At 44.4% G+C, this 16,054-nt stretch overlaps 1 protein-coding gene across 4 annotated transcripts; it reads left to right on the top strand.

The window, feature by feature from the left end:
- Positions 1–203: 203 nt before the first annotated feature.
- casq1b (calsequestrin 1b) lies at positions 204–14,394 on the top strand. Of its 4 annotated transcripts, none has more exons than XM_034614994.1 (13): positions 204–860; positions 9,032–9,064; positions 10,807–10,900; positions 11,632–11,732; positions 11,820–11,931; positions 12,015–12,088; positions 12,196–12,326; positions 12,431–12,476; positions 12,571–12,625; positions 12,731–12,831; positions 12,962–13,036; positions 13,556–13,765; positions 13,850–14,394. In XM_034614994.1, the coding sequence occupies exons 1-13, from the start codon at positions 624–626 to the stop codon at positions 13,862–13,864; spliced, it is 1,284 nt and encodes a 427-aa protein (XP_034470885.1). In that variant the 5' UTR covers positions 204–623; the 3' UTR covers positions 13,865–14,394. The 4 variants fall into 4 exon arrangements, with proteins under 4 accessions (XP_034470885.1, XP_034470886.1, XP_034470883.1 ...); XM_034614995.1 differs by having other exon boundaries at positions 13,556–13,702; XM_034614992.1 differs by having other exon boundaries at positions 13,556–14,394.
- Positions 14,395–16,054: the final 1,660 nt, after the last annotated feature.

The following is a 16,054-nucleotide window of genomic DNA, read 5'->3' on the forward strand; positions in this document are numbered from 1 at the left end:
GGACGCCATCTTGTCCACAGCGTTCGTCTCGCTCAGGCCTTATTTTTAGCGAGAGTCCGGCTCCTCTGCAAAACTTAATATGGGAATGGCATCCTGGAGCTCTTCTTTCCTCCGGCTCTCGTCCATACATCCATCCATACCTTCTGTCCTCCAAGACACTGAGCTGGTATCTGGAGCTCCCCGAACACCCGACGCAACCGCCGTCCCTTTTCATAGCCACTGCTTCAAGCAGCTGTGACCCGAGCGTGACTCCTCCCACGTTACCACCCCTCTGCTATTTCCCTGAGCCCCCTCCCCTCAGGGTGCGCCCGGCTTTTTTGGCAGCCCCTCCATCGCGGCTCCTGGACGAGTGGGATCAGTGTCTCGCGTCCCCAACAAGGGCCCCCCCTCTTTCTGTGGGCGTAAACCACGTGTGGTTCTTTTAAAAGGAGGGGGTCCCCGTCAGAGCGGCTCTTCTCTAGCCGGTGGGGTCAGGAAGTGGTTCCTAACTCTCCCGTGTTGACACCAGCTAGTGTTAGGAACGACGTAAAAACCTTCAGGTGTGTTTTACTTCCACCTCCGACCCCACGTCGATAGTAACGGCTCTGAGAAGAGGAAGTCTTCTGACCACGGTGACGATAGCCATGAAGTGGGGCTGGGTGTTTCTGGGGGTCTTCCTCTCTTTGGGGGCCCTGTCCTGGGGCAACAAAGGCTTAGAGATCCCCAAGTATGATGGCAAGGACCGCGTCCATGCCCTCAGCTCGAAGAACTACAAGTCCGTCATGAAGAAGTACGACGTGATGGTGATCTACTACCACAAAAACGTGGACGGGAACCGCAGCGCCATGAAGCAGTTTCAGATAGAGGAGCTGGCGTTGGAGGTGGGTCCCACGCCAAAGCATGACACAGGATGGATCTGTTGCCTATGTGGGGGAAAGGGTCATAGTGGGGAGGAGGAGGGGAAGGGAAGCGTTTCACATGGATCCTTTTGGCTCCGGTTGGGGATCCCTGGATGCAGACGTGGCTTTTGCTATGAGGGTTCCAGGTGAGGAGGAAGAGAGCAGGTGTTCGCCGGGGTCACGTTGACGGATTCGTGGATTTCGGGTGAGGCATCCTGCAAAAGTAATTTGAAAACTCTGGGCTTTGGTGTCAGAATCGTATGTGTCTGAATTCACTCCAGTGTGGATATAGAAACGTTTGCTAACACAACCTCTGGCCTGGTTGATGTGTATCAAACATGCTAAGACATTTAGCACCACGTTAGCATGCAGTTCAAACTAAATAAGAAACCTGGCCAGGGGGCGTCCTGCCTCTCGCCCAATGTTGCTTAAAGGATACGTTGTATAGATGTTGGATGCGTTTAGAAACCTTGGTCAGTAACTAAATTAATAAAATTTCCCCTGAAGGTTCATAGTCAAAGACCCAGACTGGGCTTTAGAACCTTCTCTCTCAGGAGGGCCTCTGGTTGAAGGTGGTGTGTCTTCTGCGTCTTTCGTCCCCTCTTGTTGTTACGTTTGCATTCTTCCAGTTTCGTGTTGGAAACATTGTCAATGTGCACACGAGCTGATTTTATTCTTGCTGCTGCATTGTCTCATCAGCTTATTTGGACATTTCTCAGACATTTTACTACGAGCCTGTCAGGAAAATATCTGGATTTTAGGGTCTGTCTGAAAAGCACAAGAGAGTTGTTCTGTTGATTTTGTCCCCGGATGTGATGCATGATCATTTATAGCTCCGTTTAATCCACAGTTAGATTCTGGACAACAAGCAAATATTTCTCTTCCAGAAGCTGAGGTGCCTTTGAGCCAGGCACTTTCTCTTAGTCTGCTGCACTCAACAGATGCACTGTGCGTCTTTTCTGGAGTCTCTATTAAACCTGTAGGACTCGGGCCTGCAGGCGAAGCACCTGGGCCGCACTGTCAGCCGGCGTGTCCACAGCACCGCGTCCTGTCAGATCCACAGTGTCTTCTTACAGAGTGTCGCTGACACGGGCCTGCGTAAGTCACCTCTGTAAATAGCCCAGCACAGCGCTGCGTGCTTAGCAAGAGGCTAACGGCCCTCGTGGGACGGACGGAGGGTTTAGGGGCCGTACCTCACCTCTGTTCCCTTTCACCACACCCCCCAGCGACAGCAGCCGAAGCCCTAAACCATCATTTACACACACAAGTCATTGGATCTGATCAATTTCAGATCAGCGCTGCCAAGGGGAGCTTCTTGGCCTGAGAGAGCGATGCTTCCTGGAGCAGATCCACCGCTCGACTCTCACTTGTCTTACCCACTTCCTGCCAGTTGCGGCCGTCCAGCCAATCAGGGGAGAGCACTGGAGGTGTTCAGAGGGGGATGCTTAAAATAGCTGGTCATTACCACCTCTGAATCAGGGAGCATGAATTATTAAGGTGCAGCGCTCGGGGAATAAAATCTTAACTACCTTTGTTCAAAGCTTGGACCGGATACGATCCGTCATGTACTTTAAGACTGTTTCTGTTTGACCTCTGACCTTTGACAAACTGTAAATGCTCTCGCTCATCAATCACTGCACGGCTCAGATTGCAGCGATCTTTTTACTCAACGCACTCTTACATCCAGTAAACTGAGCAGAGCCACACTGTATCACAATACGTCCATGGGCTTATACAGCTTTCACTTAATTTGATCTTGTTTATTTTAGAGATATATAAATACTTCATTAAATAAATGCAGAAATAAGGATAATGGGAATACAGGATGAGCCTTTTTAATCGAACTGCATTTATTCTTTTATTTATTCGATTGTGTGTTTAGGCATTTATTTATTTATTTAACCATTTATATTTGTTCTTTATTTTATTTATCCTAGTGGTGTTTGAATTTCCCAGCGGCTCTCAGGGGAGCTTCTAACGACTCACACACGTGCACACGTTGAAGTGCATGGCAGCGCGGTCGATTGCAGTTTGTTTTCTAATTGATAGATTTACCGTTCAAATACCACGGCCCAATTTATTTAAATCGTTTGCTCTCGAATGCAGTCAGTGGTGAAGCTGATGATAAAGTTAGAGTCAAATAAAGACAGCAGGAGCGTTTCCACTGACTTTGGTGGCCCCAGGTATAAAAAAGGGACCTGGGGGGTGCCCCCACATCGAACCAAACCCTCCCTACCTCATCGTGACAATCTGAAAACGATTATTTTGTTAGTGCATATTGTTCATGGGATATATGAGGTCTTCAACCAAACCAAACGTCTCATCCTGCAGAGGCTGGCGTTCTGAAACTCTAGATTTCAGAAACTGCATTAAAGTGACTTGAACGGTAAAAGAAGCTGAATTCATTGATGTATATGTCGCTATAAGACTCCTGTAGAGAAACGTGAGCGTCCATTTAAAGAGTGTAAGCGACGAGCTAATGGAGAAGACGCACCGAGGATGTTTCTCTGATTTATCCGCCAGTTTAAATAGAATTCTCTTGCTAACAGAGAAAGGTGACGGAGGTGGACACAAGCTGTGTGAACACGTGTCTCTCAGGAAATCTTCACGGTTTGAGAATCTCGTCTAATCTCCGTCCGTCTACTCGGAGACCTGGGAAAAGGTCAGACTGTTGCCGTGGTAACCGATAGCTAGACATGTCGGAGCCCTCCTCGTTTCACCGGCACAATAAATTTCATGCCTGCATTTTTTTAATGGTAGAGAGAGAGAGAGAGAGAGAGAGAGAGAGAGAGGTAATGTTGTATGAGGTTTGTTTTAGGCAACAAGTCTCAGACGGCTGAATCAATAAGCTGCTTGATTCTGCTATAAGAATCAAAACAACTGAATTAAAATTAATTAAATTAAAAAGTCTATTACAAACGTAAATAATTTTCATCCATAGCAATATAACAAAAGAGAGAGAGTCCCCCTTGAAAACCTTAAAAACTCCCGGTTTCGTCGATCCGACACGACGACCTGTGAACCTGCGGCTGCCAGACGACTATTATTGACTCTGACTTGAAGCCATGGACGCTGACGCCCTTTGTCCTGAATGCACAAGTGGGTTCGGATCTGATTACCTCCAGTTATCTTGGCTCAGGCTGGGCCAACGGGCCGAGTCTCTGCGGACTCTTGGTGACCTGCAGATCCTTCAGCTTCAAGACACTTGGCCTCTCCCAGGATTCGATGCTGTTGCCTCGCCACAGGAAGCAAACGTTTTATTCGCCTCCATTTTCCGTTGGTGTAACCTTAAAGATAAAGATAAAAACTATTCCTGGAACCACCCCCTGACCTGGATCTTTACTAAAATGTGATAAGTTCGTCCCGAGGTCTCCACTTCCTCAAGATGTCCTGGAAATGGGTCGAACAGTTTTCTCGTAACAAAACGAACAGGGGTGAAAACATAACCTCCCCGGGGGAGGAACTTAAGCAGCTCTGGATAATTAACATTTAGTGACACCGATGTCAAACTGTGTGGGAGCCACGTCGTTGATAGAGCTCCTCTTACCTTTCCTCCTCCGTCTCCCAATTAAGGGTGTGAAAGACTCTAAATTAAGACCCAATTGGTCCCATGTGATGTCATTAGCCGTGACAGGAGTTAGATGAGGTGTCCTCGCTCTTCCTCCGCGATGATGACGGCGTCTCCTCGGCGCTGATGGGTGAAGACGTTTGTTTGCGTTCCGCCTCGTCCACTTTCCTCCGAGTCAGAACCCACCTGTTGTTTGTGGAGGATTAAGAATGGAGGCTCAGCTGTCGTTGAAACGTATAGTGTCACAATATGGATGATCTGAGATGTGTTAAATGCTCCATTTGATGGTGTTGAATTATCCCAAATATAACTTCACCTTTGAATCACATTAATGACATGTGCATCTCTGTGGTGACTAATGTGTAAGAGCTGAGTGTTCACAGTGGAATATGATCCATGGGCTCGGTTCACAGGTGTTATATCTGAAATTCATGTTCCCGTCGGGTTCGGTCACGTGGGCTCGGCTCTGCTTGTTTTGTTTTGTTTTGTTTTACGCTGCACGTGCTTGAGATCGAGAAAACATCGGGTTCGGGTCCGAAAGATTAAAGTGAAGTATTAAGATAACATGAGTTTTACCTTTATTGATCCTCTGTAGTGGAAATTCCGAATCGACACAGCAGCACAAGGACAAAATGTTATAAGAATTGAAATAAGAAAGTAGAAATACTATTTACAATAAAAATATTCAAAATATGTACAAGCCTTTTGCCTTTTCATACAAAAGTTGGGCTTTTGCATATAATCTAATTTGTATATATTTAATTATCATTGTATTATTAAAAACTGCTAAAGTAGAGGCTGAGGTATTGAGTTCCAAGCTAGAGAAACTACAGAATCCTACATTACCCATGATGCAACACATTATGTTAATACTGGAGGTGTCATTGTAGATGAAGACTTGATGACATCACAGTGACATCATCAGGGTTACTTTCTTTTACTGCTTTTCTATAAAAAAAATGTTTATAAAGAAATACAGACCAGAAACATTGACATACAAATGTGCAGCAGATGCAGAAATTAGATTATTTTAATACATGAAATAGGAAGAAACTAAGTCAAAGCGATTTCAGGGCGTAACTTGGATCAAATGTCCACAAAGACCACCGGTGGTTGAATATTAGCTGAGGCGGGGGTTCTTGTACATGTCGGCAGACTTTACAGCTCATCGACGGACCTGTCAGCGTCTCCCGTCCAAAATAGTTCCCGAGAGCTCGCATGCTGTTTCTGTCACGCTAAATTTACCATCCGCCCGTCCCCTCAGCTCCGTGGCTGTATCTCCGTGAAGGGAAATAATCCGGAGAAGAATAGATATGAATATCGACGAAGTTGACGAGATTATTACGATTTCACCTTTTTCTGACAGAAAAATGGGGACGATTTAAAATCTGTCTACATCATAGATGGATATTATAGATGCTGGAGGAAATATGAATGAAGCTGCAATAGACTGTTGTAGTTTACCTTTTAAGTTTGTTTCACGTCCCATCTGCTTACATGGAGGAGGCGATGTATATGAGCCAGCCATTAGGGGGCGATCCAGACATTTTGGCTTCACTTTTAGGAATAAATAACATATCAAAATATTTAGTTGTGACTGTGCACGCTTGCTAACTGATCTTTATTAACACACCTTTGCGTCGTTGCACCTTTTTTTGTTGCAACCAAAAACACGACTCAACCGGTGAATGCAGATGTTTGTAATGAAATCAAATGTGAAAACCTCCCACGGCTCCATCCAGCACTTCGAGCCCCGGCCTCTTTAACGTGACGAGAACAAGCGATGCAGGAGGATCCAGGGTCGATCAGCGGAGACGTGTTTGTAATGCGGCTTATTTCTGTCAAAGTGAGTCATTCACAGATGGTCCCGGACTCTTCTGCCCTCGCAAGTCGCTGCAGCCAATCCGCTCGTGTGCCTGTGAGAGTTCTAGAAGCTTTACCATACATTTCACACGTCTCCCATGAGGCCGTGTTGTGCCACGGAACAGAAAACTGTAAACTCCAAGTTTGAGGAATCTTTATTTTATCTCTAAAAGCAGGCGTTTTGAAGAAGCTTTTGAAAAATCTGAGATGAAACTGGTGCAGTTCCAGTAGCTGCGGGCGAGTCAGAGTGTTGTCAGTGCTTGTGTGTATGAATCTTTCATGCCCACCCCGGCGCAGTGTTATGTAACAGCCCTGTGTAGAACGTCCTGATGTGTTACAGCAGCCATTACTAATTTACCGTTTTGGCTGACGGGGAAACGCTGGCTCAACTTCTAATCTTGCACAGATCCCAGGACACTCGCTCACACAGGAAACCTTTTCATCTTCCCTCTTTTTACCGATTCAGCTCTAATTTGAGATCATTATTGTGAAGTCAGACGTACTTTTTACTGGGAAGAGGAGAAAGTGATGTCGTGTTTTGGTAACGAGATATTGTGGCGTCGTCGTGGTTGAAGAGGTTGTGTGTAGAGAAGGAAACGTGGTGGTGTCGATAGGATCAATTAAACGACGAAGACGTGACGAGGAGCCGACTCTCAAACACCTGATTGAACTTCTGCTGAGCTTCGTTCACTTCCTCTTGCCGTGTGTGCAGTTCACAGTGAGAGTAGAACACCTGCAGATTCCTGAGATGACGGCGTCTCACTGCCGCTGACACCGTGATGAACAGGTTCAGAGTGCTTCCTGCTTTGAGCTCCGGCTAATGAAGTGAAATGAGAGAGGTTTTAGAACGACATGGATGCAGCCGCATTGTAGCTGTGAAGCACGTGTGAATGGATTCCCTGCAAATCACTGTGATTACACTCCTGCTTTCTCATTTGGGTCTTTGTCTGAGAGGGTTTTCATATCTGAACTGTGCAGCAGGAAAGAAAGAGCCAATTGTTTGTGATGACAATGAAAAGGTCTCGAAATAATTCCCTGTGACCCAGCGTGGGTACGATCTCGACCCCTGGAGAGGGAGGAGTTGATCATCAGTGCAATCGAATGCAAACAGATATGACAGAATATCTGCGTCCACATGAGAACACCTGGTTCCCCCCCCCCCCCTGTGGCTGCAGAGGGCGCTGTCGCTAATAAAAGTTACGAGATCAGAGACTGGTGGTCCGAGAGCATTGTAGACAAACGTGTTGGGTCCGTGGCAATAACACCAGTCAGCAACCAATAGGCTACATGTTGTTAGGCTAACCAGGATCAGTGCACAGCAAGTATTTCAACGTCTACATTACAAGAAATACGAGCCCTCGGCTGTGCTGCCAACCTGCCACCCTCCCCCCGGCTCATCAGTCGATGCCAAGTGCAGCGAGGACCCAGAGCACGTTTCTGACAACTCACCGTGGCACTCTGCCCTCGCATCGCGTCACCTGACGAGCCCGCGGTGACTGGGCTTCGGGTGATGGAGCCAAGCGGCGACTTGCTGACCTCTCACTTGGCTCTGCACCGGCCGGGCTACCGGATGTTAACGAGGGAGCAGAATGAGGAGGGTGAGCGGGCGTCAGGGGCTGAGTTAGGATTTACAAAATATCCAGAGGATGGGAAGGAAAATGAGGAAGAGAAGGAAGCAGAGAGGAGAGGTTGGTTTTCAGCGAGGACCAAACTGATGAGCGTGGCTGACAGACGTGATGGATGTCAGTAAAGTGTCAGGTGTCTGCTGCCGTCCATCAGCCCCGCCTTCTCCACACCCGTTTCTATATGTGAGGGATCTCGGGCCTCTGTTCTGCTCCTCAACAGGCTTCTCACACGACCTTATATAGCTGCTCCTGCTTCGCTTCCACCTCCTCTGCAAGAGCCCGAATCTTCTCCTCTTATAAATACCCCACTCGTACGAGTGTGGCCTGTGCTGACGGGGGATACAGGGGAAAAGTTTGCACTTCAGCAATTTGATATTCAATCTAATTAATCGTGAAAATAATGAAACAGAAAGTTGTGAAATATGAGCTTGTCTTTTATTTATTCACCAACATACAGATTTTGTGAAATCATGTGCGTAGCCGTATATCATAGACTGTAAATAAAGATGGACGACATGACGGCTCCCAAAAGTGACGCTCAAGCCTCTCAATTGACCCCTGGTGGCTGGCTGCAGTATAGGTCTTGAATCCCGCCGCCTCCATGGCAACGTGGACAAAACAAAAAAGTTAATACATGTAAAAAATGCTGGTTTCTGTCATGTCTCTGATTTTAATAAGCGTCGGCAAACCTTGATACCGCGGCTTCAACCCCGATCACTACTACGCAGACTCTGGCTCCAAATGTCATAGACGGTGCAAGATGGCAGCGTTCGTGTCCGGGATATTTTGGCTTCTTTTCTGCATAGCGGGAGGGTTTTATTTACAGTCCATGGTGTGTATGGTGAATTCTGGCTTATTTACAGTGTTTTTCTATCGATTAACGAGCACCGCTTCCTATCAAATCAATTCAAATCAAATCAACGTGTGTGTGTGTGTGTGTGTGTGTGTGTGTGTGTGTGTGTGTGTGGGGCTTTAATCGTCCTCTCTGTGTTTACGTTCGGACCCGTCTTGTCTCCTCTGAAGGCCGCTCCCTTCTGTTGTAAACCTGGAGGCTGTGAGTATTGTGCTTTGCCCTAAAGCGTTACCTCTTCTTGCAGTTTATCACGAGACAAGCAGCAAATACCTTTCAGGTATGTCACGGCCTGCCTCCCTGTGTCTGCTCGGCTCCTGATCCCTGTGCCGCTGGGCCCTGGACTGCAGTTCAGTTCAAAATGACACGAGGCATCAAACCGATGTCACAGACGTGTGAGGACTGAACTGCTTTCAGAGTCCAGCAGCAGCTTGGGCTGCGAGCACTTGACGTCTTACTTGTGATTGAAGGGTGAACTGACTAATTCATCCATTCATAGGAGGGGCCGATCATATGTCCAACATCCATGCACTGGGACACTTCAGGGGACACTTTAGATTTCAGATGGGGCCAGTATACCCAAATACTAGTGTTTATTGATTTGGTGCCATGGTTTTTAGTCTCTGAAACTCCTGTTGTCCCAGAAAAATGGAAGAAAATGATAATTCTTATGGAATTCTCAAAACATTAAAATAATTACGCTTCATAAACTCGAGATTAAGGGAGAACAATTTAATTAGAATCACGTTCTGCTCCAAAAATGTTCCCAATGAGGAACTAAACCAGCACCACAGTACACACACTCATAAATATCAGTCTGCTAAATATGGCTGATTTAAAAAAAATCTAGATCCATGAATTATTCCCCGGGAAATTAATGAAAAGTTCAAAACACAAGCAAAATTTCATTTACCTTTACGTTATATCACTAAGGTCAGAGGAACGTCTTTCTTAAAGGAACAGTTTGACATTCTGCTAAATGCACTTGTTTGTTTGTTTGCCGTTTTATTCTGAAGCTAGAGCCGGTTCACTTCCTCCTGAGCTTAGGCTAGTTTAGCTTAGCATAAAGACTGGAAACACAGGGACTGAGAAGTCAACACACTCTCACACTATGTCTTTGTAGAACAACCCCTCGCTGGACTTATAAAATAAGATTTTATGTTTGAATATGCAGAATTAGCATTGATCCTCTCGCCTCAAACTTCAGCAGAAAGTATCCGCATGAGTAGAAAGATGTCGGAGCGAGAAGTAATGTCCTTATTGTCCTGATTTGGGTTAAAGCAAAAGAAGGTGGAACATTTCCCACGATCCTGAGGAAACTAAACTCTGCCGACCAACAGAATGGATGCTGCCTGTGAAGCACGTCCTCCATCTTACTGCACAAAGCGCTCTGTGCTGGTGCTTTCAGGCATTTGGCTGCTTCTGAATGTCGTCCACTCTGCAAGGCTGCTTCATACGCTGCTGCGTCTGTGTGCAAAGGCCCGAAGGTGCTGAACTGAGCGAATAAGCAACAACACGTAGAAGAAATCAACACAAGAAACAAGTGTTTGTGTGTATTTGTACATACAAGTATGAGAGATGCGGTGTGCAGACAGTTTATTTACAGTATATGTGCATGTGTGCAGCGGCTGAATGTTCCCATAGGGCGAGCCCCTCTCCACCACACCTGTCGCAGCGTCTCTTCACCGCCACATATTTGGCTCAAGTTCTGCCCCTCTTGTTCTTCTGGTGTCTGGAGACCCCGCTGTCCACGCTCCCCTCATGCCGGCTTACGAGGGCTGTCGATTGTTGGCTTCGGTTTCACTCCGATTTAGAAAGTGCAAGGCAGCAATCCAAAGCTTTTGCTTTTAAGGCCTTGAAAGTGAGATGAAATGCCAAGTGTGTATTTATCTTGTGTAAATGAAACGTTTTACTGGAGTTCTGAGATTAGGGAATCAGACGGCCGCACACGAGTCAGACGCAGAATCAGCACTCGTATGAAACTAAATAGAACTTTCTCTCCGTGTGTGTTTCTCTGTGCAGCTCGCAGCCCAAGTCCTGGCCGATCTGGACGACGAGGACATTGGATTCGGGCTGGTGGACGAAAAGAAGGACTCTTCTGTGGCCAAGAAGTTGGGTAAGACTGAAGTTTTTTTTTTAGCTCAGTTAAAATTATCTCTTTCCTTTAAAATCTAGAATTGCCTTCACGGAATGTCTCAGATCAAGTGACAAACAACAACAGCAAATTCTCCTCATTTGTCCCAATTCTCAGACGTCACAATCGTCCCCAGTTATTATTATCGACCAAACAAGAGATGAGCACGAACCTGAATCCAAATGTATATGTGCTATTAAAAATAATTTGACAAAAACAAAAATGTAACTGTAAATATGGGATTGAAACTTGAGAGAAGATTTGAGGCCTAATGGATTAACATGTGAAACAGTGCTGCCCCCAAGTGTTCACCAAAGATATTTCAGCTGTGTGTGTGTGTGTGTGTGTGTGTGTGTGTGTGTGTGTGTGTGTGTGTGTGTTATAACTTTCCACATATTGTTTGCTGGTGTTGTGTATGGAAAAGAAAATATTAATTAATTTGCAGCACTGCCCAAAGAGTTAATTTTACATAAGTTGCAATGTTACTTGATATATTCTTAAACCAATAAGCTATATTTATAATAATAAGCTACTATAATGTTTTCAATTTACACCTGTACATGTTAAAGTATATATTTCATATTCTCTTATTTTTGTGATTATGTGAATGCTCCCTAATTCTCCTATGACAATAAAAGGAATTATATTAGGTTGTATTTTATTCTATTGGCTGCATAAGGAAACGTTCTGATGGAACACTCTTCTCTCCTCAGGTCTGGACGAGGTGGAGAGCATCTACATCTTCGCCGACAACGAGATAATCGAGTACGACGGCGAGCTGGCCTCAGACACCCTGGTTGAGTTCATCTATGATGTAAGAAATCTGTGGTCATTACATTTCTACACAGGGCAGCTGCAGTGATATTGTTCTGTATAATAATCCATTTATTCCACTGGTCAGGTGATCGAAGAACCAGTGGAGATCATCGACAACGAGCGCGAGCTGAAGGGCTTCCACAACATCGATGAGGTCATCAAGCTGGTCGGCTTCTTCAAGAGCGGGAAATCTCCTCGTAGGTGGAAGTTGACGAGCTTCAGATCAGTTACAATGAATATTTCCTTCAGTTCTATATTCTTCTGTCTGTTCTCCATCCAGACTTCATCGAGTACGATGATGCTGCCGAGGAGTTCCACCCGTTCGTCAAGTTCTACGCCACATTTGACCCCAAGGTTTGAACTGTTTTATTTTCAATTTCAAAGGAGAGCAATAGAGCAAAAATAAATTCTGTTGAAATGTTAATATTTTCTGTTTCTCCTCTCGATTCACGCGACTTCAGATCGCCAAGAAGCTGAAGCTGAAGATGAACGAAGTTGATTTCTATGAGCCGTTCATGGAGGATTCCGTCACCATTCCAGGGAAACCCTACATCGAGTCCGAGCTCGTGGACTACATCGAGCAGCACGACAGGTGTGCTGCCGAAACAACTTATCACCACATTTAGCAAAACCATAAGATCAGCGTTTAAATATTTCAGTGCGAAACATTTAAATTTGAATATGTTAATGCTTCAGGCCCACTCTGAGGAAGCTGGAGCCTCACAGCATGTACGAGATCTGGGTAAGAGACGTCTCTGTAATTAAAGAGATTCAACAATATTCATATTTCACCTTGATTTAAAGAAATGGACATGTCCCCGTCTCTCTGTTTACAGGAGGACGACATTAATGGAGAGCACATTGTTGCCTTTGCTGAGGAGGATGACCCTGGTTACTTCTTTTATTCTTTATTTATAATCATAGCTCTGATTTATCCACAAAGCACCCCACCCCCACCCCCCCATCCATATACCTGACCTTTGACCTTTTCTCTAGATGGTTATGAATTCCTGGAAATCCTGAAGGAGGTGGCACGTGAGAACACCGACAACCCAAACCTCAGCATCATCTGGATCGACCCCGACAACTTCCCCTTGGTATGAAACCCCCCCCCCCCCCCGAACATAACCCGTATATGGCAACTTATTAACACTGCTGAAAATTGCTGCTAATGTCTAATGGTATCAGAACATATATTATATAATTTGATGTCTCTGTCGTTTTCAGCTGGTGCCGTACTGGGAGAAGACGTTCGGTATCGACCTGTCTGCTCCTCAGATCGGTGTCGTTGATGTTGAGGATGTAAGCAAACTCCATCCATCGCCCGATAAATCCCAAAACTAAATAAATGCTGCAAACTTGTTCGGAGTACTACCCAGAACAAAAAGTATACACTTAAAAAAAATTGTGTCAGTAAATATTTTACATTTTAACACATTTGTAGTTTAAATTGTTAAAGGGGCAAATTTTTTTATTTTCAAACAATAACAAATATACAAAACTTTGGTTTTATGTGCATGCTAACCAGCTAGCCCTTTCTTGTCCTGTCTTGCAATACCATGTTGTACCTCAAAGGGCGATAGTGAGACATTGCAGCATCCTGCCTGCTCTCAGATCAACATAAGTAGCAGCTGTGAGTAACCATAAGCAAATCACGTCGATCGCCCCCTGGTGGCTGGCTGCATTAAAGGGCATAAACCCGGCCTCTTCCATGTAAGCTGATGGGACGTGGACCAAACTAAAAAGTCACGTACACGTTGTGGTATGAACTGATTTTGTCCTTTGGTCATTTCGTAAACTGTCTCTGTCCGTCCTCGACAGGCCGACAGCGTGTGGTTGGAAATGGACGACGAGGACGACATGCCCACGGCTGACGAGCTGGAGCAGTGGGTCGACGATGTTCTGTCTGGAAAGATTGACCCAGATGATGATGATGATGATGAAGATGATGACGACGATGATGATGATGACGACGACGATGACGACGACGATGATGATGATGACGACGACGATGACGACGACGACGATGATGATGACGACAATGATGATGACGACGATGATGACGACGACGACGACGATGATGATGATGACGACGACGATGATGATGACGACGACGATGATGATGAATAAATGTTTACTGCCATCTTTTACTTCATTTTAATTTAGCCAGTAATGGCGAAAGCTAAAAGTAGAACAGTTTTTACTAACATCAGCAAACACTGTGTCTGTTTGCCTCGTGTACGGTTTCCTACGAGGGACAAATTTCATGACCCTCTGGGAAACTTTTACTGTCAGTTAGCGAAGGAGATTTTCAGAAAGGCAGAGGGTTCGATTCCCTGCTGACCAACAGCTCTGAGGTTCACGATGAGGCTAACACAAGCTAACTCCCCTGACGTTCTCTACCTACTGTCACAGGGTTGTCCCCTTTCTCATTTCCTCCACTTTACTGTAATCCTGTTTCCATGACGTTTTCTACCTGATGACGAGAAGAAACAAACTCGCTCTTGTACTATTTTTGAAAAGAGGAAACCTGAACTCACTGGACAGTCTTAAAATTATTGCAATCTTGGAAAACCATCAAAGTACCAGATAATAAAATACTACAATACAAGTTGTTTCTGCTCTCATATTAAAAATGAAAAAGAATATTTCCAAACCAATGCTGTTTGTTGTTTTTAAAATATACTGCTATACGTGTGTGTGTGTGTGTACTTGTTTTTGTTGACTCTGTAGGACAGGGGTATTCAACTAAAATTTAAAAAGGTCCAGATAGAGAAAATTTCTTGAAGCAAAGGTCCGGAAGATCATAATGTCTAACTATTTAGTGTGATATATATTTAAGTAGCCTAGTAGTTGTATCAACATCTGCATGTACTAAATACCTGACTGTCAAATCAAATGAATTCAGTACGATTCAAAAACTTTGACAATATTTATTGTCACGTAACAAAGAACTGAACATATATGTATGATTGCAGATATATATAATGTTCTCTCATTAACTAAATAAAAGTAGGGCTGCATTTCAAAATAAGAGAAAATAAATAAAATGTGAAAATTGTGCATGTTCAAATAAAGGGCTCAACTTCAGAAAAATAAAATAAAGGGAGCAAAAGCTTGAATTTCCCTTTTTCTGTTTCACATCTTGACTCAAAAGTCTCAAACCAAGATAATAAATCTCAACACATCTCAACAATTGAACAGTTTTAGAATCACTTTCTTCCTCTCTTATATCCCACTCCCCCACTTTGTTCGTCTGTTTCTCTCCCTTTGTTTTCTCTACCTGTTTCTCTATCTGTCTTTTTCTTTCTCCCGTCTTCTCATGTGTAACTTGCCTCTAACTCTCATCCGTCTGCACTGTAGAGTCGCAATGTTTACCTGCTGGAATGCACAGACTTGATTGGCTGAGTGTTATCATGTGGGATGGCTTAACTCGCATGCAATTGGTCTGTGCATTTCCTCATCCGCTAAACCACTACCGTAAAGACTACAAAAGCTGTGCTGATTACAAATAGAAGCACCCCGTCAGGTTTTAAATCATAACCTTCTGTTTTGGCTGTAGGTCCGGGTCCGTACGGGACGGCTTCTGGGTCCGGACCCGGACCGCGGTCCGCCTGTTAGTGACCTCTGCTGTAGGACCTTTACCAGCAAAAACACTGACCTTGTCAGGACCAGCATACCTTATGGGGACCAGAGCTCTGTCCTTATGAGGTCCTGGTTTTGATTTGGCTGTCCACAATGAATGGAAGTGAATGTACTGTCATTATACTGTGTACTTGTGTGTATGTGCATTTATCTATCTGTATAGATAGATAAATAGAAAATAATCATGGAAAGGATAATATATTTCATTTATTCCTCAAGAAAAGAAATGACAATGAACATATTGAGTATTTTTATTATACAAAGGAAACAAAGGAAATTAGCACTGTAGCAGTTAAGGACAATCTTACATGAAAATATAATTATGAACAAACTTATTGAATCTAAAGATCAAACTTGAGAACAGATGAACTGATATTTAAAGCTGCACTGATCTTTATTTGAAATGTCTGTACCAGGAGGGATCAGTTAAAGTGTCACAGCTCGTTTGAAGGTGACATTTAATCTGCCAAGACATGAGTAACTGAATACAAACTATGATGTATAACAACACTAGGTTAACAAGGTTAAAATGAAGAGGAAAGGGATCATTCACAATGGTTTATTGCTCTGAATCAAATGTTTTAAGGTCATGAATCATCCCGTATCTTTCTGAAACATCAACGGGGAAATGAATTGAGTTTCCCCTTTTCTTTTCTTTTTCTAAATATATAACAA

Source organism: Hippoglossus hippoglossus, chromosome 18 (assembly GCF_009819705.1).
Source record: "Hippoglossus hippoglossus isolate fHipHip1 chromosome 18, fHipHip1.pri, whole genome shotgun sequence".
In the NCBI taxonomy this organism is placed as follows: Eukaryota; Metazoa; Chordata; class Actinopteri; order Pleuronectiformes; family Pleuronectidae; genus Hippoglossus; species Hippoglossus hippoglossus.